Source organism: Kryptolebias marmoratus, linkage group LG9 (genome assembly GCF_001649575.2).
Source record: "Kryptolebias marmoratus isolate JLee-2015 linkage group LG9, ASM164957v2, whole genome shotgun sequence".
Classification (NCBI taxonomy): Eukaryota; Metazoa; Chordata; class Actinopteri; order Cyprinodontiformes; family Rivulidae; genus Kryptolebias; species Kryptolebias marmoratus.
The window spans coordinates 26,169,526-26,191,882 of NC_051438.1; the positions used below are offsets into that span (position 1 = coordinate 26,169,526).

Here is a 22,357-nt window from a genome sequence, read left to right on the forward strand (position 1 = left end):
TGTAATGTATGAATATAATATACAAGTTTCACTTTTTAAATGGAATTACTGAAATCAATCTACTTTTTCATGATATTCTAATTTTATGACCAGCACCTGTAATGTTTTCTTTTGCATTAAAAGATCATTAAAAGTTACATCAGCAGATAATCCTATAGATTTATTAAGCGCAGGTTCAGCCAACATGTTTGTAACAATAACAATGTTTTCTATTTCAATTTTATTTTCATATAATGCTTAAAAGCAAGGTTAAAAGTTATTTAAAGACAAATGGGAAAATCAAACATCAAAAAAATCCAACAAAACAGACCAAAAAGAAGGAAACGCCACAACATAGAAGTCAAAACTCAAACTGAGCTCGAATGAAAAGCCAATAAAGAGGGGAGTTTACAGGCAGGTTGATGCTAAATTCATTTCCCTGCTCCTCTGTGGTCGAACGACACGATTCCCTGCCGTGAAAGGCTTTCCTGGGGAGGTTTTACTGGACGATGTTCAGAAGTTTGACTGGTACTTCCTGTATGTTTGACCCAGATCAGTCAAGCTGTCACAGCCCATAGGAGTCGCCCGATATCTCCTCCTCCTCCTCCTCCTGGAAAGGTGTTTCCCTCAACTTCCAGCAATTAATAATTGAGCATTTCAGTTGTGCAGTTTTCAAATGAGGCGAGGAACCACGAAGGTTAAAAATAATGCAAAGGGAGGCAGATAGAGGAAGAGCAAATGGGGGGGAAAAGGGGTGCTCTTAGATAAAAAGCTAGATTTTGCTCTGTGTCAGTAGGGTGTGCTGTCCACAGCCTCATTAGTGCTGGAAAAAAAATGAAGAGGAAGGAAAGAGGAAGACTTTGATTTAAAAAAAAACCCGTCTCTGTACAGTGCTGTTGGGTGTGAATTTATGCGTTTGTGTGGGAGCAGGTGTGTAATAAGAGCACCCATCCTTTTCTTTTCTGTAAGCAAAAACCTGCTTCACCTCGGTGATGTGTGACTCTCCATTGATTTTCCTTTTTCCTGCCTTCTCCGGTTTCAATTAAGAAGTCTCACTTAGACCAGGCGAAAAAGCTCCGTGATAATCACTCAAGCTGCTGCCTTTATATCGCAAGAGTCCCTTCAAGTGCGAGGCCTGATTTCAGCTCGGCGTGCAGACAGTTGACTTCTGTGATGAGGAGACATTTCAGAGCCCCGAGTGGTAAACAGAAAAACGGAGGAACAAGTCGTCTCAGTTTCCAGGAAAGCTACTTCTGAAAAAGTTAATGATATATTTTGCTTCTCCAGGAGAAATGTAAAAGTAAAACCTGAGCTGACGCAGACTGAAAATCTGTGATTTCCGAAGAGGAACGTAGATAATACAAGATCTGAAAACTGACATGTTTCGAATTCCTCCTAGCTGAGTGTCTTTGTTCTGTAAGACAAAAATCAGGGGGAAAGGTTGTCAGTTTTCACTCTTTGGGTGCAAAATAAATATACAAGCTATGGCGTGTTTTTAAACGATTATTACTGGTGCAAAAAGGTGGATAAAATATCTTTATTTCCTGCTGGTGAAATGAGAGGCAATAATGTTTTTGTCTGTGTTTGTGTTTGTCCGTAGCATCAGTTAAATTAATGAACCGGTGGACAGATTTTAGCGAAACTCTCAAAAAGTAATCATTGGCTGTGCATCTAAAACTCATCAACTCATGATGGCCGCCACGTCTAATCAACCTTAGCAAACAGAAAAATGGGGATAATTTGGTTAGTTTTACAAATATCGAGCTAAACTTTTTTAGGTGAGTGATTCACAAAACATACATTAAGCTTGAACAGGTCACAGCGTTGCATAAACACACACATAATGTTATTTACAAAGTCTGACCCAAATGTCATCATCATTTCTCATTTTAAGATAATCTTAGTTTAAATCTCTGCCATGAAAGGCGTTCTTTCAAGGAATGCTACGCCTTTAATTATTTATTTTTCTTGCTAAAGGCAGCTTCTGGTTGTAGTTTTAATGTCATAAATAATAAAATCCAGTTTCTAATCTACATTTTAAGCAGTAGATAATAAAGAGACAAAGCTGGGACAGTAGGTCATAATCTCTGTGAAATCAGAGTTCGTGTTTGTGTTAGTGCCGCATCTATTTCAGTCCTCGGCTGTTGAAACTTCAGTGTTCGTGTCCAGTTAAAGGATAAAGATGGTATCAGTATTACCCATCATGTGAATACTTCCTTCTCTGAAGCTCTTCTTCCTCTTTACTGTCAGGAGGCCGGTGTGTGATCGACAACGGCTGTTAAAGAAGCAGCATTTGTATTTAAATCTTTTCTGATTGTTTTTTTTCCCCTCTCTGGTATAATTGGGAGATTTGAGGAATTTGGTCCTCATGAAATGAATGTGTATATAAAAACAAATCACAACAATTTATTGGACACGGAGAGCTTCATAATATTTGAATGAACTCATTAAAATGCTGCTTTAAGGAATTCAGCTTCAGGTTCATCAGTCTGTTTTTGTCGTAGCAGTGGAGGCCGACGGATGAAATCCTGAACAAAAATGATGCATTTAAAGTATGTGATATTTTTTCCACAGGATATTTTCAAACAACATTTACTTTTGACTTTTGAAGGTTTTTTTTTTTTTTTTTTTTTTTTTATCTGTTGGAGGACTTTGATCTTCCTCATCAAGCACTTCAAACGCCAGATTTCCTGAACCCTAACCAGGTGTCTGTGGTTTAAATAAATGTTGCTGCTCATTGTGTGCGGGTTTGTTTACTTGTCATATTGTCAGGGTTTGACAGCCATCCACATCATCTCAGGTTCAGTGTGAGTTTACTTTGTCTCTGATGCCCAATTTTCTTGTCTTCATCTTTCATCAGGACCGTGGGGGTGGGCGGAAGAGAAATTAGTTTCCAATTCATTCATAATTCTGTTTTCATTGGTCTCCGGTAAACTTCTTTTATTGTTTGCACTTCCTTTTTTTTTCTGTGCTTACATAAAACATGCATACAAAAAAAAAGTTAACTCAAATTTTCTACATTGTTTGCTTCAAGAGAATACAAACGATTCATTGTATTGATTTATATTAACATTTTCTTTATTTTTCAAATAATTTTAATACTAAATGTTTGAAAAGGAATAATGTATTTGAAGAGATTTAATGAGTTTTAGATGCTAATGTAAACGTAATATAAAAGGAGTCCCTCCAGATATCTTTAAATGCAAGCAAATGTGTTTGGGAAGTGTTTTTTTACAGAACATGAAGCATTTCTCACAAGTTGGGCTTCCAGACGCCGGTCAGTCAGAAGAAAGTGAAATATCTGAGAGAGAGCAGGCCTTTAAAGAGCCAAGACTCAAACGCTCCTGCTTTAGGCTGAATTTCATAAAGCGGTGTGAGATAAAGATTTTTGAAACTGTAAAGCTGCTCTTATAGAACCACAAAACGGAGCTATAAACGATAATAGTTTGGCCTCTTTAGAGAGTAAAAATGACTTCCACATTGCAGAGTTATTAGATTTTCTTGTTTTGAATGTCCTACAAGCTCATATCTAGCAGATTTATAAAAGTCTTTAACCGTTTCACTGTTAGTTCTGTTGTATTTTTGTACAGAACTTAATAACGTTGTTTCCCTGTGGCTGTATTCAACATTAAATTGTGTTTCTTTGTGTTTCTCAGCCCTGATGACATCGGAAGCTGCTGGTACATCCTGTTATCTGGCTCAGTTTTCATCAAGGAGTCCATGTTTCTGCCCAGGAGCAGGTAAGTTAACCAACGTTTAAAATAATGTTCATTATACTGAAGCGTTTAGCAGGTCATCTCACAGCTCTGCTCATGTAACAGAAACATTTCATCGTCTTTCTAGAACAGTTTAAATGGGGGAAGAGGTGGTGTGGAGAAATGTTTGGCACTTTCAGAGAACTTCAGAGTTTCTGTGCTCTCAGCCGTCAACTCATAGCAGCGATCAGCACCTCCGAAGCCAAAACCCAAATGTTAAAGAGCTGCGATTTCACAAGTGGAGCTGTTACATGAACCATTTCTGTGGGCGACTCGAAAACAATGATCTTTTTATCCGTCAGGATTGCATAACACACCTACGGCCACTCAGAGCTGGAGGCCGTCACTCCAGCCAGTGGAGCTGAACTCCTCCGGGTGTCAGCGGCCATTCTCCAGAGCTCACACCAACGTGGGAGGCTCATAAAACCCAGGACTTGATCTGAAATACACCCAAAATACCATTTTCCCTCTGAAACGTAACCTTCTGAGTTTTACTAGGGTGAAAAGATCCCTGTGGAGGATTCTCAGGTGTTGCTGCCATCAGAGGAGAAAGTCACTAAAGTGTAAACATTTGATGCAGAGATACCTGTCCTGCCTGCCATTGTGTGGTTCTCCCAATTAGCTTATTGTTCACAGGAGTGTTAAAAGCTTTCTTCAGAGCAAACAGATTCTGTTCTGCACTAAGGTTTGAAGCATCAAGTCATTTTAAAGAATGTCTCTGAAGGCAGAGATAACTGTGACACCGAAATCTCATCAACACTGGCTGATAAATGTTATTAAATTAAATAGAACCTGTCACCAATCTCAAGTTGTGCATTACTGATTTAAAGTTTCATTTATTTGTTTTGTTTTCAAGATAAATAAATATAAAATGTATTTGTGCAAAAGGTTTAAATTCTCTCATTTAACAGTGAAATTAAACTGCTACTAGTAAAATGTCTAACCTGCTACCAATAAAATGTCTAAACTGTTAACAGTAAAATGTCTAAACTGTTAACAGTGAAATTAAACTGTGACCACATTACTTTAAAAATAAATGCATATTATCTTAATTACGTTGCCTCAGTCTAAATGTTCCTGTCTGGTTAATGAACTTTCATTGCTCATTACCCTAAAATAAACAAAAACTAAATCACAGCTTTATGAACAAACCTAGACTTATCATTAATGGGATTAATTCAGTTTTAAAGTTGCCTTGTATAGTAGGAGAACTTCTGATTGCACTTCTTTCATAGAGAAATACATTTCGAGAGAAATAAGGAGTGGATGTTTTTGAAATGACGCGTTGACAGTGGCACTTTCTGATTCACAGTTTCAAGGACGTCTGGGCAGAAAACTCACTCGACTCCGAATGACGGAGTGAACAGAACCATCGTTCTGTTCACAAACTGAAGAGAAAAGAAATATCTTTTTACCTCAACAGAACATCATTCCTGAAAGCTTTGGTAAAGAAATCCTATAAAATGAGTTTATAAGGTCACAGTCTGAGTGGAAGGCATGAATGAAGACATCAACAAATGTCATGAAGAGAAATTGTATTTTTTAGCAGTCTTTCAAAGATTTTTTGCCTAATTTTTTCTCTTATAACACATTTTCTTTTATTTCTGTCTATTCTTAACCATCATCAAGGGTAAAAAAAAAGAAAAGACACACTGCTTCATCGAGTCTATAAAGAGAACTGGTGAGGGCAAAATGGCTCGGAGGGGAAATTGGTTGTGACACAAGGAGCTGAACCGGGTCCAGAGGGACTTCCTGAAGCTTTTAAAGATGTGCTGGAATTGAGTTTCAGACAGGCCGTGCCCAGAAATGGCTGTTCAGATGTAGACTGGCAGCAAGGTTGAAAACCTGATACGTCTCCATAATTCTGTCAGTGCCTCCATCTTTCTGCCTCCGCTCAGCTGTAGTGCGATCTGATCCAGATGAAGGTGAATGACTCAGTCATTAACGGAGTCTCAATGTGCACAGAGTGACATTGGACCCATATAATAATAATAATTTACTAAAGCTACCCGTAATACATTTGGACCTAATGCAAAAAAGCACTCAAAACATATTTTTTAAACCTGAGCCACATAAAAAACCTTTTGAGAGTCTTAACCTTCATCTTTCTTTGCAAAATACTCCCTTTACCTTTTTGTTAATTAGAATTTAGACAAAAAAAAATACATCTTTTGTTTTTGAAATCTAATCAGAGAAGAGGAGATGTATTCACTGCGTTTTAAATTTCCATGTGTTCTTTTATAAATAATGTAGCAGTAAAAATGAATAGTTCTTCGTTTATCCCTCAATGCGGAAATTTGTTTTGTTTAATGGCAAAAAAATAATCTGCAAAAAAGGAAGAAAGACGTAAACCAAGAACTTGTATAGAAAATACAAAAGTACTTACATAAAATTATTATACAACAGTTTACAAAATAGGAAGCATGATTGCAAAATATACAATACAAAAGCACAAAATTCACTTGTGTTTGTTAAAACTGTATATACGTCTACATTAATAGATTTATTCATATAGGAATCTGAAAACCAACAGTATGCAAGGGTGTCTTTTTCTTTAACCACTCCTGTGTTAGTCACTGTTTTCAAAATGTGTTTAAGAAGCTTACTCAGACATCTGTCGCGCCAGTTTTCCTCCAGCACACTGAAAATACAGCCACCATCTTTATTTCCCCCCACATCTGTTACTCTGGCGTATAGTCAGCTCAGATCTTTTGGGTTTCGCCCACTGACATGTGACACAAACTTGTTTTTTCCTTCAGAGAAGTTGCCAGCTGTGGCGTGGGGCTAAATTTAGAAAAGCTAATTATGGAACTTTTAGTCTTAATGAACAGAAACAGAGTTTATGAAAGTAATTATCGTCAAGGCAGTTATAATGTTTATAATTTATTAACCTGTTTAACAACATCAAACTGCGTGGAAGTGTTTACTTCCACTCTAATGCACACTTTATTAACACTGTTCTGGTTTCACTTCCCCACAGTCTGTGCTGCTGAGTGCGCTCATTTGTTAACAGCCAGCTGACCTTAGGAAGCACCAAGATGACGATAAATTAGTCACTTTTACAGATATTGTGCTGCACATACAGATCTGTGTTTGAAACTTCAGCATTAATCATTGGAGTTTGTGTGTTAGCATAATAATGAAATAATGAAACGTTCAGAAAGGAACCATCTACCACTGATGAACCTTTAAAGTCGGTTCAAATCGAGATGGTCACCAAAGCTAATCAGCATTAGCCAACACAGAGATTGCCATAACCCAGTCGATGTTACAGATATCAAGCTCAGATTGGATGTAGTAGTAGCTGAGAGTCGTTCACAGCGCGCACTCTGTCTGTGCCGTTTCACAATACTGCATGAGGTTGGGTTATTGTCAAGGTTTGGCCATTTTCAGTTTAAAGGCAGCCGGTGGTATGCATTCCTTTAAGAAGAGCTAGGCCTTTATTTTCTAATGCAATGGGTGACCACAGTTCCTACACATAATCACAACAGAAATGCACTCCAAGAACACACTGTCCTCCCTCTCACATCTTAGTAACTGCAGCAGGAAGTGAGTCGTACGCTGGAATGCTGGCTGTTATCTACACACCACATTACACTGAGAGGGAGGGCGAAAGAGAAAGGGGCAGAGCCATTGGACATAAGCTGATTCACACACACACACACACACACACTCTCAGTTCTGAAACCGCAAATCTCAGACAGCAGTGCCGGGGTGTGTGCTGGACGATATGCCGCAGTTACGTGGAAGTCTCGGGACTTGGAACGGGTTTGCCTGGCTTTTCTGTGGACTAACAGAACGGATGTTTTAAAAGGAGGGATCCTGTGATCAGGTGGCCGTGTCAGTCTGGGAGCAGTTTGGAGTGTCAGGGGTGAGTGCTACAGCACAGACTACAGCAGCTGCTGCTTCTGCTTGCTAATTCTGCCTAAATGCATGAGCGGATGTCTCACTAACGCGCTGCACTCCTGAGTTTTTTGGTTTGCAAGTTAAAAGTCGGGCTCGTCTCCAATCCGGGAGCCGGTTGCTGTAAAACCGTCCCGCCTGAAATGCGAAGCACCGCTTTGATGTTATTTTGGATTTGTCAGTGCGAGGAGAGCGGCGCCAGGAATTGATGTGTGTTCTTCACGTTTGGAGGGTAAGACACAACTTTTGGCAACTTTGAAACCAAAACAAAAACAGAGCTCTTGCTGCGGGGAAGCTCTGTTGGACGTGTTGGGAATGAGCGATAGACCGTAGATGCGGTAATAAAGGATGTGCCTTAGAAAAGTTCAGATCAGCCAGCGGAGTTTCCATGTCTCTTTAAACTCACTTCTTCTGGGCCTTTTTTGTCTTTGACATCACAATGTCAGCGAGGTTATATTTTGGGAAAGCCATGAGTCATCCGAACATTCCTGGCTGCTGCTTTAAGTTCTATTTCAGAGTTGGCAGGGCAAAGGTTTGGGGTGTCCATGTGATGCGACCACAGTGTTACTCCAAGGAATTCTGTTCGTCTTCGCAGGGCGGTTGAATGTTTACCTGCAGCTGACAACGATGCTGCGGCGTGCTTCAGGCCAGAATGGAGTTTTGATTGAATAATGGCAGCTCACTCCTGAGACTCTGCCCCATCTCCCTCCTCTGTCATCCTCTTTCCTCTTCCCTGCTAACAGTGTTGTACATCCAGGGAGTTTATTCTTTGTCCTCCTGGAGCGTCTGGTGGTTTTACAAAGCTGCTGTGCCCCACTTACAACTTAGTCACTGAAACAACTCACGAGACTTCAGAGACCTTCTTCTTTCAGATCAGACTTGAGATGCACGTTAAGAATTGTTCTGTTTCACACAGATGGTTTAGTGGATCTGATGCTAAAGCAGTAGGTTAAGGTAGTATCTCACTGAACTGCAACTGTTGGAAACTAGTTGGTGACACAAAATTGCAAGAAAACAGGCAAATTTTCAGTTGCTGTCTCACTGAATTATGAATGTTTTGGACCAAGTGACCAGCAAGACTTGCAGTTGTGTTTTGCACAACAAGTTTTTAAAAAATCTTGGCTTGTTTTTGTGTTTACAGCTTGCAAACCTATAATCTATGCTGTGCACATTATTTTGTTGCCCATCTCTGCTGATATGATAACCGCCTCAGCTGCTTTGCACCCATAAATGCTCCCATGTTTATGATTTAATCTACTGGAGTACATTAGTGAAATGAAGATAGGCAGATTTGTATCAGTTTTTTTAATAATTAATATTTATCACCAAGGTGGTTTTTAGACCTGGACATTAGTTTGGATGTTTTCGGTCAGAGGAGAGCTCCCTGCAGGAGTCAAAATACAGCTTAAGCTCTTCTTGAGATGAGCTGGAGACAAAATTTAGACAGGTTTGAGATGTTCACGACAACTCTGTGACTGTTCGGAGAGAAATTTGTTTCTGAACATTGTTAAAAATCCAAACAACAGGACTGTGAGCTTCTGCAGCTCACACAAGAAGATTGAGAACCCCTGCAAATATTTGGAGCTATTCTGGAGACTCCTTCGCCATTCGCCAAGCAGTCGACATCAGTCAAAACCCAGTGAGATACTGCCTTTTGGCAGAAAGACTGGTGATGCATGTGGAATGGTATTTCAGATCCTCAGGGTTTTTTTTGTGTTTGTTTGTTGTATAATGGCGAGGAATGCAAGGCCGTAAAGGGAGAATGATGTCAGTTGTATTTCAGCAGCCAGCATCTGATGACAGAAGGCTCTGATCAAAGAAAAGTAGCAACAGAAGATACATTTTATGTTTTCAGTTGTCCAACTGTGTAAAACAAAGCATTTCAGTGTCCATAAATCCCGGGTGAAGAGCTCCAGCTGTAAATTTGAAAATAGAAGTGTCTCATGTTTTCTCATTTGAGATGAAAGGTTAAAGATGGAAACTATGTCTGTATTTTGACTTGAGTCCTGTGTGAATGTTGACTTTAGAGGGGATGATAAGGTTAAATACCATGGAAGCCATGCTTTTCATGACAACAGGCTTTTGGATCTAATTTGGAAGTACTATGAACCCATTTGCACGTAAGGTTGCCAGACATGCAGAGCATGTGTCCTGGCATCAGTGTCCTGACATCCTGACTGCTGCAATGTTTTAATGGAAAATGTCACCTTGTTTACCTGGCTGAACAGCAATATATGTAACACAAAATCAACTAGTATATGTCTGTATGCACATATCTTTTCCCTCATAAATGTCCTTTAAATGAACAACGAACTAAAGCAGGTTAAAGTAAATTTATTTGTATTGGTTTATACAATAAATTGTTACATTCTCACTGCGGTATGTTTGCTGAAGGTATGACAGGGATTATCTTTGCTTGGTGCTGTGCTCCGTTACGAGTAACAAGCTGCCATAAGCTTCTGTCATATTTCTTATGTTTTTCTATCCTCTTATCCAGTTTTGTAAGTTTGCCAGCCAGCACACTCTTCGGTTCTCTGAAAAGACAAGACAAAGCTTACTTTAACTCGTAAACCCGAATTCCTCACTCGTGAATTATTCATAGTAAGTTCTCTGTGTGCAGACTTCAGCATCATTAGCAGTACTAATAAAAAAAAGGAATATTTGCAGGAGTCAGACTTTGCTGGTGACAGCATTGATTGCTGCAGAGGTGCCTAAATCCCAGTCAGTCTAATCACATTTTCTCTTGAACGTTCATCAGATGTATTACCTTAAGAAAGATGAAATGTATGCACTTGTGAGGTTTCGTAATTTCACGACTGATCCTGGAGCACTGGAAGCTTTAATCTCCAAAACAAGATACTTTTGTGTTCCACCCCCATACTGCACTTCAATAATCCCTTTTTTAATATCTCACATTGCCAGTGGCATTTGCTTCCTGCAGAATAGGGGATTGGATTACTAATGTCAGGAATGCAGTGGAGGAACATGATTGAACATGCCACTTTGCTGTTTGCACTTGGTGGCCTGACACATTTTTGCGTATATGGGTGGAAACATGCTTCCCCCTCACATGACGGAACAAGATGAGGGAGGATCGGTGCTGGTAGTGACTCCAAACGTCCATAAGAGCAGATCAGAAACACTCCTTATTCCTCTGAAGCCTCTGCCTCGCTGACAAATCATCTTTGCTGGAAACTAGTTGCAAAAAAAATCAGAGCATTTGTCTTGCTGTGAGTACAGAGGCGAAAACACTGAGTAAGCTCTTCGTATTGCTCTGTTTTTGTCCCGCGGTGGAATTCGGGCTCGTGTTTGTCAGAGTATAAGCAGACTTACAACAGCATTAGACAGAAGCTCAGGCAAAGCAAACAGCAACAATCAGCATTAACCCCCTCACTGCCTTAACTCCCGCTGTCATTCATTCAGTCAGACATACTTTAACCTGAAGCTTATCAACATGAATGGCTAATAGAATAACTAATTGAACTGTAACGTTAAGACAATAATGAGGATAAAAGTTTTAAAAAGATGCAGCAAAGACTGGTGAAAGGAGCCAGGAATAGAAAAGCTAAAAGCAGCAACAGTGGCGTGCAATGCGTGTCTCAAAACTCATTTTTACTGTTTGACATTTAGACCAATGCCAGTGTTTTACAGCTGGTTGGTGTTTATTTCCCAGCCTGAGCGAGCTGTACGTACAACATGTAGCCATAAACCCAGAGCTCCAAAGCATTTAGACCACGATGGGCCTGAGGTCTGCTCTCGTCTGCGTGATTGATGAAAGCTGCCACCTCTGTAACCTCACTGCAGGTAGCCGCACACCACCACTCACTGCTCGCTTCGTCTGCGGGTGGCAAAAACACCTCTTACTCGCTTACTCAGTTCCTATCGCACAGAATGGCCGTGGTATTTTAACAAGCTTGGTAAATAAAGTAAAGAAAGCATCAACCACAAAGAAACTGTAAACAGGTTTAAATTATCATTGGATTGTTCTATTTTAATTTATAGCAAAACAATGTTTAATATGAATACAATGATATAAAGTTATAAAGTAAATAAAATACATAGTCTTACATTATATTCAGTTAGTCAGCATTACATTTAGTTGGCTAAACTAAACTCTTGTACTTATGTGCATTTAAAACATCAACTTTCACGTAAAACCAGTGAACTACTAACATTTCCAGGACTCCATACTGACACCAAAGTTGTTTTTAATTTTTACTGTTCTGTTAACAAAGCCAATCCTTTAAGTGTTCATATCAAACAGAAAAACTGACGCTTTAAATCTGATTAGGTTTTGCTTTAATATTAATTAGTTTAAATTATCCATTCTAAGAGTTATTCATCATTTCTCTCACCATTTTGATTGATTCTCTAAAATTTGAACAAAAAACATTTTTTCCAGAATGTAAAAACACATTTTTACCACAGGAAACTTGTATAATCAGGGTCTTTTTTTATTTTTATTGGCAATATTCTCCACCTCCTCTTTTTTGCCGTAGAAACCAATGACTAAATGTAGGTTTAAAATCTAACAACTCAAATTAAAAGGTATTACTTTTGAGATTACCTGGAAATTTCTGGGGTGGGGTTTGCAGTCCAGGACATGCCTGATGGGATATTCCCTCCATTCTGTGTCAGGAATGTCAGGTGAATTATGATTATTTGATATTTAAGCTGTTCAGACATGTGTTCATCTTTAAATTGCTGGTAAGACACAACACACATCCTTCTAACAGCGCAAAGAATGAAGTGATTGTGAACAATATTAAATAAATATTTAGGTTTTTTTTTACAGCGATTAGGCTACAGAACACAAATGAAAACACTCACAGCCTGTAGAAAAGTCTAACAACAGATTTTTATTGCAGAAAACTACAGCTCAGAAGAAAAAAATCTCTATTACCAGGAATTATGTTGTTAATACAAACATGTAAAACCCTTGAAATGCATCTGGTGCTTTAGATTCAACAGGAAATGAAACAGATTCAGGGCTCAGAGGATCTTTTACTTTCTTTAAAAAAAAAGCCCTGGAACTTTTAGGTTCTGGGTGTTTGTGCACAAAATGCACCTTCTATTAAACAAATTATTTGCTGTGCCTTAACATTTCATCTCTTGAAAATAAATAATGCAGAACAACAACGTAAAATCCTGACACACAGTAACTCAGATACTTTCTCCTCCTGTAGATTCACTCGAGTTTATCTAATAAAACAACGAACAAACAAGATGTGGGTCACATTCCAAATAGATGTTAAAAAGCAAACAAACAAGTGCGTCCTTGTTTCTCATCATCGGGGTCGTGTGCTGGACAAAGCCTGCATTCTTCCAAACACCCACAGTTCGGATCTGTTCATCCTCAGAATTTCCACCACCGTGAGCCACATTTTGAGACATTTTGGTCCTTGCTGCTTTTTATATTTCTTTTTATACTTCCCCCGGCGCTAAAAGCGAGGCATAGTGGACACGTTTTGACGTCATTTTGGAGTGGACTTTTCCAGAGATGGGTGTTTTCCTTCTGAAACTGAAAGGAGGAGCTGTCCACTCAAAGCCGCTCTCTGTCTCATTTTAAATGCACAAATTCCAAACTGCATAATAAATGTTGTCACAGAGTGGGATCTTTCTGTGATTTAGGATGTTTGTCTGAAATCATACGCAAGTCTGTAGTAAACGAGCTAAAACACAAACAGGACCTCTGCTGATTTGAAGTGTATTTTTGTTTTTATTTTTCTCCAGTTTTGGGAAGCGATCAGCAGGAAGCGTGCGACGTGGCTGTGAGTGCATCGTCCTCGAACCTTCAGAAATGATCGTGGTGAGTCCAGGTCCTCAGAACTTTAACATGCTTGTGTCAAAGTAATGGTTTTATTTAAAAATACTAAGCTTCTTATGTACAGCTGCAGAAAAATTGAGGGAAATGATACGACAGGGCCTCATGAACGTGGACACACGTCCGCTCGCGTGTTGCATCATGCTGTAATAGATTACTCTTAAACCCAGTGCACTTTGGTTTCCACCCCACTTTGAAACTCTGCTTCTTTTCTGTTGTAACAAGCACAAAATTACATCATCCTGTGTTTCCTGATCCAAAACTAATCACTTATTCAACATTCAGAACAAACTGGGCTCTGAAGACTGATGATTAGTTTCAGTTATCTTTGATGTTAGGGTGCAGAAAATAATTATGATAATTATGTTGATAATGTTTTCCACCGTTCATGAAAAGAGGAGAAGCCGTGTGATTCTGAAGTTTGGACTTTGTTTGTGTCTGTTTGCTAAAAGTAAAAGTACTTCAGAACAAATTATTCCAGTCATAGTTTCAGTTGAGTCAGCAGCACAGTCATCTGTCGATGAGCCGTTGGAGGCCTGGGTGTTTCTCTGCTCCCCTCTGATGGCTTTTCTTGGACGTAATGAGACACATTCAGGATAACGACACGCCGCATCAGTTAAGATGACCTTTGAACCTGCAGGTTTAAAGGCGTCGCAATTTAAAGCCTTCAAATCTGAATCAAAACTCACCTGGATATTTAATCACAGAGCGCCAAAGACAAGAGGACGATAATGTTTCTGTGTTTGTGTATCTGTTAGTTTTGTCTGTTGGCAAAATATCTCATAAACCACAGGACAGATTTTATTAAAGCTCTCAGAAATTAATTATTAGATGTACGTCTTCAACGGTCCAATTCAAGATGGCTGCCACAGCAAAGCAACCTTAACAAACACAAAACTGGCTGTAACTTAGTCACTTTTATAGATATTATGCTAAAATTTGGTGTGGTAGTAGCTAAGAGGCACCTCCAACTCATAGTCGGAGTGCTAAAAGATCTCAGTAGCTCCTGCAAAATCGCACCAGATTGTGCACGACATAATTTACAAGATTTAACCAAAATAACTCTGTTCCTTCTCATCATAAGAGGAACTCGGTTTAAGACTCGAAATGCATTCCTTCAAGGAATGCCTAGGCCTTTAATTATAATCTGATCTTCCCATTTCACACATGCTCCCTCGCACACCCGCAGCCTGAATTTTCTAGGAAGTGCAAACACACCCTGCCGTCTCCCTGCTTTAAAGAAAGTTATCAGACACGACCCACATATCGTCCGTGTAGAAAATAACCGGCACATTTTCATTTGATGCAACTTCTGCGTTTCTATGAGTATAAATGTTCACCTCAGTCAGATGCACATAATAATGCCCCCCTCCTGTTCTGCTTTGCTGCAGACACTTTGAGGCCTGACTCTTCCTGCTTGCTCTGTCATTGCTGAAGAAGGGCTTTGTGCTGCCTGACTAGAAATGCACACAGATAAGCTTCCCTGCTACAAGTTTACACATTACACACAAAAACCTGAACTGCAGTTACAAACACGAGCCGAGAAACTAACAGATCCCTAAGCTGCTGATTTGTCTGTACTACACACACACACACGTTTTCACACAGCTCTGAGATTGCAATTAGACACACAATCACAATTTTATGCTCTCGCTCGCACACAACTCCTGTGCCGTTGTCATGGCAGCCGTTGGTAAGGCAGAGAGAGATTTTTAGTGGTGTAATCCCAATGGCTGAGCATCATGAAATGTGAAGCTGCAGTGGAAAAGTGGCAAGGGAGAAGAGGAGGACCGGGCCCGAAACATAAAGATAGAAGAGCTCAAAAATGTCGCCGAAGGGCTTGTGGCGACGCATATTTTCAGGGACTGACTGCGGGAATGAATTGCCATCCTGTGCCAGTTTTTTTTTTAGTTCATTACAAATAGAAACATGAATTTTATCTTGTCTTAACGTATAATTTGATGAGGCTGTTACGCTTCTTCTCCTCCACCAGACGCCATCTCTGTCAGTCACGTTACTCCCCGTCGCTCACATCTCCACCTCGCCCCTTGTATCCAAACTCCTCACTCAGCCCTCTTTGTCTTCCCCTCTCCATCTCTTTTTATGTTGTGAGCACTCTTTGACGTAGGTGTGCATCGAAGAGCCCACACACACACACACACACACACACACACACACTTCTATTTTTATGTAATGAGAGGTAAGGAAGAGAGGAGGATATGGAAGATTTTTTTTTTTTTTTTTTGGTTGGCGGGGAGGGGGAGGTGTGTGAATGAAGACTAACACAGTCACTCCCCTTCTCTCTGCTTCCCCGCTGCTTCCAGGTGGACTATATGGATGAAAATGAGGAATACTTCCAGAGACAAGCCTCACACAGACAGTCCCGGCGGCGCTTCCGAAAAATCAACCAGAAAGGAGAGAGGCAGACAATCATCGACACCGTGGATCCGTACCCCGCTGGAAAGCCGCCCATAGCCCGGGGGTACCACACGGTGAGTTGCGCCCCACGCTGCAGTTCTGTGTTTCCCCTCGCTGAGGCGGATCGCTGTGACTCAGAGATGTTCTGCTGCAGCGTTGTGCTTCTTCTGAATCTGTTGTGTGTTTCTGCTCTGAAACACAGCTTGTGTTTTTCTGTCTCCCTTCCTTCGCTGACCTTCGGTTGGAGTTAGTTTCCTGTAGAGGCTCTCCCACTTTGAGCTTGTTTTTTCAATCTCTGTTCGGAGTCTTAAATAGTTGTCTGACTTTTTCTTGTTGGATTAGAGTTGTTACACTTCTGTGATTGAGTAGAGACACTTCTGGCTTTTGTCTGAAAGTTTGTTGACCATCTCAGTTGATCACTTGTTTGTTTACTACGGTACAAGTTGTTTCATATTCATACAGCCTCAATCTAAGTTTTTGTATAATGGTACTAAATAAATCAGGAGTATAAATTAAAGTGTCTTAAACAATATTTAAATGAATCACATTCAATAAGCCATTTGGGCTAAATCATTTTTAATGCACATTAGAGCTGCACAATATATCAAACTTTATTGTCATTATAAAATCAGAGTGTTCAGTATTAATATTGCAATAAATCGCTTACTTTTTCCTAATACTCTGCAGCCTTAATGCATATGTTTTTTGTTTGTTTTTATTATTATTAAGGAATGTTGTAGCATCTTGCTGTACCAATTTAAATGTGTCTGATGTGTGACTTTTTAAAAGTCTGACAGTATTCGTCACTAAGACCTCGAGTTTGAAGAGCAAAGTTGCACATTTAGCTTTGGGAAGATTTCTTCTGCTTTTTCTTTCTGACTTCTTTAAGCTAACACCTCAAGATTACCTGGAAGTTTTAGTCATTTAATAAGAAGTGTGGAGTTATAACACCCATCAGCAGACGTGGTGCCGTTTGACCTCGTAGAGTTACAGAAATATGTCGCGTTAAAGCTGCGTTTTTTCACTTTTTCTTATCCTTTCATCGCTGAACCCTGAAGAATATGTCTGTTAATAATAGTTGGAGTTAATATAACACGGCTGTCTTTAGAAATGACCAGTGATAAATATAGTTCTAATAACTTTAGCTTTTCTATAATCTTTTATTTGTTAATTTAGCATCTGTGCTAATTGCTGACCAGCAGTTTTTTGGGGTTTTGTTATTGTGCAAACTTTATCATGCAAGAAAATATATAAATCAGGGTTTATTTATGTAAAATAAGCCATAGTCATTATTAATTGTAAATTTGTCTTTCTGTCTCTGTAGTTCAGTCAGTGTTTTGAAGAAACATCGTAAGCTTACCAGCTGCTTCCTGGTGTTTATTCACAAACCTGAACACCTGATAATAATTTCAGAATTGCATCACAGCCCTCTGAATCGTCCTCCGATCGAATTGTGATTCCTGTCTCTGTTTAATAATGATGAGGTTGCATTGTGTGTTGAAACGATCACACAATGACAAGAAAGACATTATCTTTGGCTGTGCTGCACTGATTTTTTTTGTCCTTTGTGACTTCAGTGGTGTTAAAGTAAGAATAACAAAGGTGGCTCAGCCCTGAAGAAATGTCTTTTAGGTTTTCCTTGAAGTTGCAGATAGTTTGTTGTGTGTCCAGTGCAGAGGGGTGTGTTGCACCAGGATTGTCTGCCTTCTCTCCCTGGGAAAAGGAGCCACAACAAAATAAGTAAATACCCAGCATGCAGCAGTTTCTGCACAGTTTCCTGTCCTACATAGTTTCACAGCATTCTCCTCATTCTCGTTACTCCCCTGGGTGTGCTGCTAAGTGTACCCATTTTTTTTCTTCTTTGAACATTGTCAAACAGTTACGCTCAAAAAGGAGAACCATCATCTCCCTCCACTGTACTCCTCTGACCCCTAAACTCAGACGTTCTGGTTCTTCGGTATGCACGACTGAACTGAACTTTCTCATGGCCCGATGTCTCCTGACACTCTCTCAACTCTCTGTGCTCCAGTGGCGCTCCTGTGGGAAGGATGGAGCCGGCACCATGGCAACCAGCAGTCCCAAATGGGCTCTGTTTGAGGGCGTTTAGAAGTACAGTAGGAAGCAAAGTTAACGAGAGCAGCAGTACGCCGCTGCCCCTGCCGCCGCTGCTGCTGCTGCTGCTGACAAGGAGGGGAGCAGAGTGACAGCGGCGCTGAATCTGAGCGAATGCTAAGCTGACATAGCTAATCTCCAGCTTTTAGAATTCCAGACACAACTCAGATGTTTCCTTCTTCTTCCCCGAGGCGTGTTTAAGAGGTGAGAAATGCAGCGAGGAGATTCTTGGAATCTAAAAAATCTCTCCTGCAGCAAGAAGGCTGTTCGTCTTAGTCACTGTTGTGAAGGAGAATCTGAGGCCAGACGTGGAAACTTGAACCGGATGTTGCCAAACATGTGAATGCAGATCAGTCTGTAACCTCAATTTTTACATGCCTCCCGGTGCAATTAAATACACCTCCAATTAGTGCAGGAACGTGTGGGTCGCTCCGCTGAAAGATCAGCCTCAGTGACACGTCTCTGCATGCAAATATACAGCATTGCATCACCTTAAATATAAATACCTCTGATGTTTATAAAAACCCACTTTAAAGGCTGGCACATTTCTGTAGAGCAACTAAAACCTTAACCTCACAGATGTCTGACTCTCTGGAAACACAATTTATTCCCAGTTAGATAAAAGCACAATTACTCTTCTGTTAATCAGTAGAAATAAAATATCCAAACTGATGCTCTTACTTTGCCTAAAAGTCAAATATAAAACGAGAAATTAGTTTTTTTACAAATGTAAAAGCGTTCTTTGTTTGTTTTATAACTATCATCTGTAAAGGAGACTGGTTATCATTTGATTTTGTTCAGGTGGTTTTAAACACCTCTTCGTCAAGGAAAAACGATGATAAATATTTTCCCCTTTCTATGTTTTATGGAATAACTGCCAACCATACAGTTTAGAGAGTAAAGAATAACTGATTTTGATTCCTTTAAATTGTGTTTATTGTTAAAGCTGACATAAATCTCCTGTTTTGAAAGAGCTAATGAAAACTTTTGAAACTTTGGTGCCTCAGTTAGCATGATGAGACAGCCATCGTTATCAGTGCTGCATTAGATTCTGGAATAGCAGTTCCTGACGTTGTTTTATAACTCCGAGGCCACAAATTGTTTGCCGTGCGAGTATTTATCGTCCCTGAACAACCCTCTGAAGGAGTCCGGTTGTTGTTTGTTACTGGGGAGTACCAGCTTAATGCCAACCCGCCACTGGCAGTCCCATTGGGAGAGACTTAAACACGCCATCATCACTGAAAGCAGACCTATTATCCATATTAAATTAAGTTTATTTGGCTCTCAGGGTTCAAACATAATGCAAGATATAATTCTTTGAACAACTAAACACACAGCCTGGCCTCAGAGCAGCATTCAAGCAAATTAATGGCTTTATTTTGACCTGTTGGAACAATAACTTTAATTTGAGGACTGAATGGGATTAACATAAACATCCATTAGCTGATGGAGTTTCCTTACATAATGCACTTTGTAGAGTACAATAGAGCACATTGTTCTCCATAAAACCAGAGATTAGGAACAGCAAAAAAACAAAAAAAACTTGTGTGTTTATTTTTTAGAGTTTAGTGTGGGTTATTGATCTTTTATTTGTCTGTTTCAGAGCATATCGAAGCTGACATGTACTCTGTGATAAGAACAGAAATCTGGAGACAGCAGTGGTTTTTTTTAAACTCACCAAAGAGTTTTCATGTTGATTTGCAGAGAATGGAGGGGATTGCAGTGTTGATCAAAGAAAACAAACCAGCTTAAATATTTTATACTGAATGTGTCTGAGGACAGCAAATTAACTTTGTGATTATGAAAACGTTACAACAGTTTGAAGTGCAAGTTGCACCTCAACGCCTGACTTTCTTCCTTCTGTACACCAATAAAAGTACAGTAGAAGCTCTAACAACAAACTTAGGTTTCACTGTTTCAGCTTCTTCGTCTTTGCAGCTTCACTTCTAATTTTCTGTTTTGGTGAAATCCTTTGACTTTAAGTCATTCAGCTCTTTTACCTTCCCTCCAGCTACGAGCCAAGTTGTATCTTCTTGTACCTCAGTGAGGTTCTTCCATGTGCTGATCAAAAATGCCTGAAAAGGAACATTTGGAGTTTACCATCACAAGAAACAAAGCAGGCAGTTCTGGCGTTTGAGGATAAAGATAAATATTTAAAATATAAGTCAGTTTCCATGGATAAATCATGGCCATGAATGAAGACCGTGTTTAGGATTCAACACATGCCTTCTGTGCGCTCAGAGCAGAGAGTTAACACACACACACACTTGATCTTTTTATTTTCCTCTTCACAAACGCTCATAATCTCCATTTCTTAGTTGCTCTCCATTTTACACCTTATCTCACAGGCATTATCTCTTCTTCTAATATCACCAGCCATTTGAGCCGTCGACCTGTCACACACACACACACACACACACACACACACACACACACACCGATTTTCTCTCTGATGTCTCATTGAGCCACTCACTTCGTCTTTGTGCAGATTCTGTCTGTCACTCAGTCTGAGATGAAATGTCAACATGGCGACCGTTCAGACATCTTGCTACATGGCAACACTTAACATCACAGAATAAATAATAATTATTTGAATTTGACCGGTATTGTTTTCCTCCTTTAATTCACATTTAAACTCCTCAGCCCTGGTGAGATTCTCCTCTCAGAGCAGATGAGTAATATTCATCCTCTGGGTTAACTTGGTGTCCAGCAGAACCACCCAAAGGCCCCAAACAGATGCCGTATAATTTTATACGCAGCGGGAGGAAAGCAATCAATACTGGTTTTACTGTTTTCTCCACCCAGGCGGCTGCCCCAAAACCAGAGAGCTGCCGTTTTAATCCCCACAACATCCAATTTGTCCATCAGCACTCACTTACAGAAATCATTGTACATCATGTGCCACAGAATTGTAATAAATAGCTAAAAAAAAATGAAGAAATTTTACAGGATGCCAATTATTTTAAATCTGCGTGACAAGATACAGAGCAAAAATAAATGAATGTAATGGTAGTAATGGTCCTTCGGTGCTTATGTACTTAATTGTCACAAAACATTAATTTTACAGTACTTTTATTAACCTTCTTTACGAGAAAGAAAAAAGTGCCGGTTTGGTTGGATGGGTTTGAACCACAACAAGAAAATATCTGACAAATATCCGACACCGCCGCAAAGAGAGAAATCTTGTGCCTGGTTCTGAAGGCAGGTAGAGATTTGATCTGCCTTCGTTCTGTAGACAGAGAGTTTTATACAATAAAGGCTTTAACAGAGGAGGCACAGACTCCCCTTTGTTCCAGAGAAAAGTATGGAGTTTCCTGTTCAGCACAGTTTTACTTGACATAACCTTCATCCTCCCTGACTCTTAATGTACCTGTCAGACAGCCTGTAACTTTAATTGATTTTCTATCAAATTTGCAGCATGAAAGTAATTCCATCTACAAAAGCTGAAACTTTAATGGGTTTTTAACTCTCTCTCTCTTTTTTTTTCTTCAAACATTTAGGTAACACTTTCATTAGCTTTAATGTTAGCCACACCTGACTGACGGTTAGCTTAGCGGTGCATGAATGGAACAGGATGAATCGACCTCCAGACCCTTTACCAGGTCCATGTTGTTTTAGGTAATAACAATCAGACTCATTAATATGACAGTAAGTTGATATTTTGATTTCCTTTAATAAATAGTTAGCTTTCTTCTTCTCTCATCCTATTTATTGTTGAACAGATTAATGTTAGATAATATGTTGGTGTCTGAACAAATTCATTTATAACTCATCCCATGATCTTTAAATGTTATTTTGAGTAAATAAATCCCCTTTTATATTTAAAGTAAAGCTGCCCATCACTATCAAGTAATTTCAGTGTCTTAAGTAGTTTTGAATCTCTTTTATAACAGGCATAAACCCATTTACCATTAACTCCCAGTAATATTATTTGTTGCGTTTATTCTCCTTTGTTTAATGCTACATCACAAATTAAAACATCATATCCTGTTTGTTCAAACCTTCAAATTCCTTGAAAAAACCAGAGATAAATATCAGTTTAATGCTGTTATTCTTAATAAAAATAGTTTAATACTAAGACTCTTCAAATGTGTATTTTAGTGCCAAGCATGAACTTTTATCTGTCAGCTTTTGCTCTGTAAATATGGGATTCATACTTTTAGATAATTATTTTTTCTGGTAAATCAACAGTATCATTCCTGCAATTAATGCATAACATTAATTTACTGTGTCTGTTCATTAAGAAATATTCTGCTGCTTGTACCGTCTGATTAAAAGTCTGTTGCAGCTTATTTAGACCACATTATTGGCTTCTCAGTAATAAGAAGCTTGATTACACAAGTGTTGTGTTGGTCATAAAACTGTA

At 39.3% G+C, this 22,357-nt stretch overlaps 1 protein-coding gene across 12 annotated transcripts in view; it reads left to right on the plus strand.

Annotated features, from left to right (window-relative positions):
* rapgef2 (Rap guanine nucleotide exchange factor (GEF) 2) overlaps nucleotides 1-22,357 on the plus strand; it is a 95,457-nt gene that overhangs the window by 34,305 nt on the left and 38,795 nt on the right. For 10 of the 12 annotated variants that reach the window (XR_005233562.1, XM_037977319.1, XM_017417459.2 and 7 more), the window contains exons 4-6: nucleotides 3,636-3,719; nucleotides 13,371-13,446; nucleotides 15,786-15,953. Coding sequence is in view for 11 of the 12 variants with exons in the window: in XM_037977319.1 (XP_037833247.1) it covers nucleotides 3,636-3,719; nucleotides 13,371-13,446; nucleotides 15,786-15,953 (328 nt within the window). In the remaining variant the exon portion in view is untranslated. Of the gene's footprint in view, nucleotides 1-3,635; nucleotides 3,720-7,397; nucleotides 7,606-7,663; nucleotides 7,870-13,370; nucleotides 13,447-15,785; nucleotides 15,954-22,357 lie in introns of those variants that run through there. The other 2 variants (XM_037977325.1, XM_037977326.1) reach the window with 2 other exon arrangements.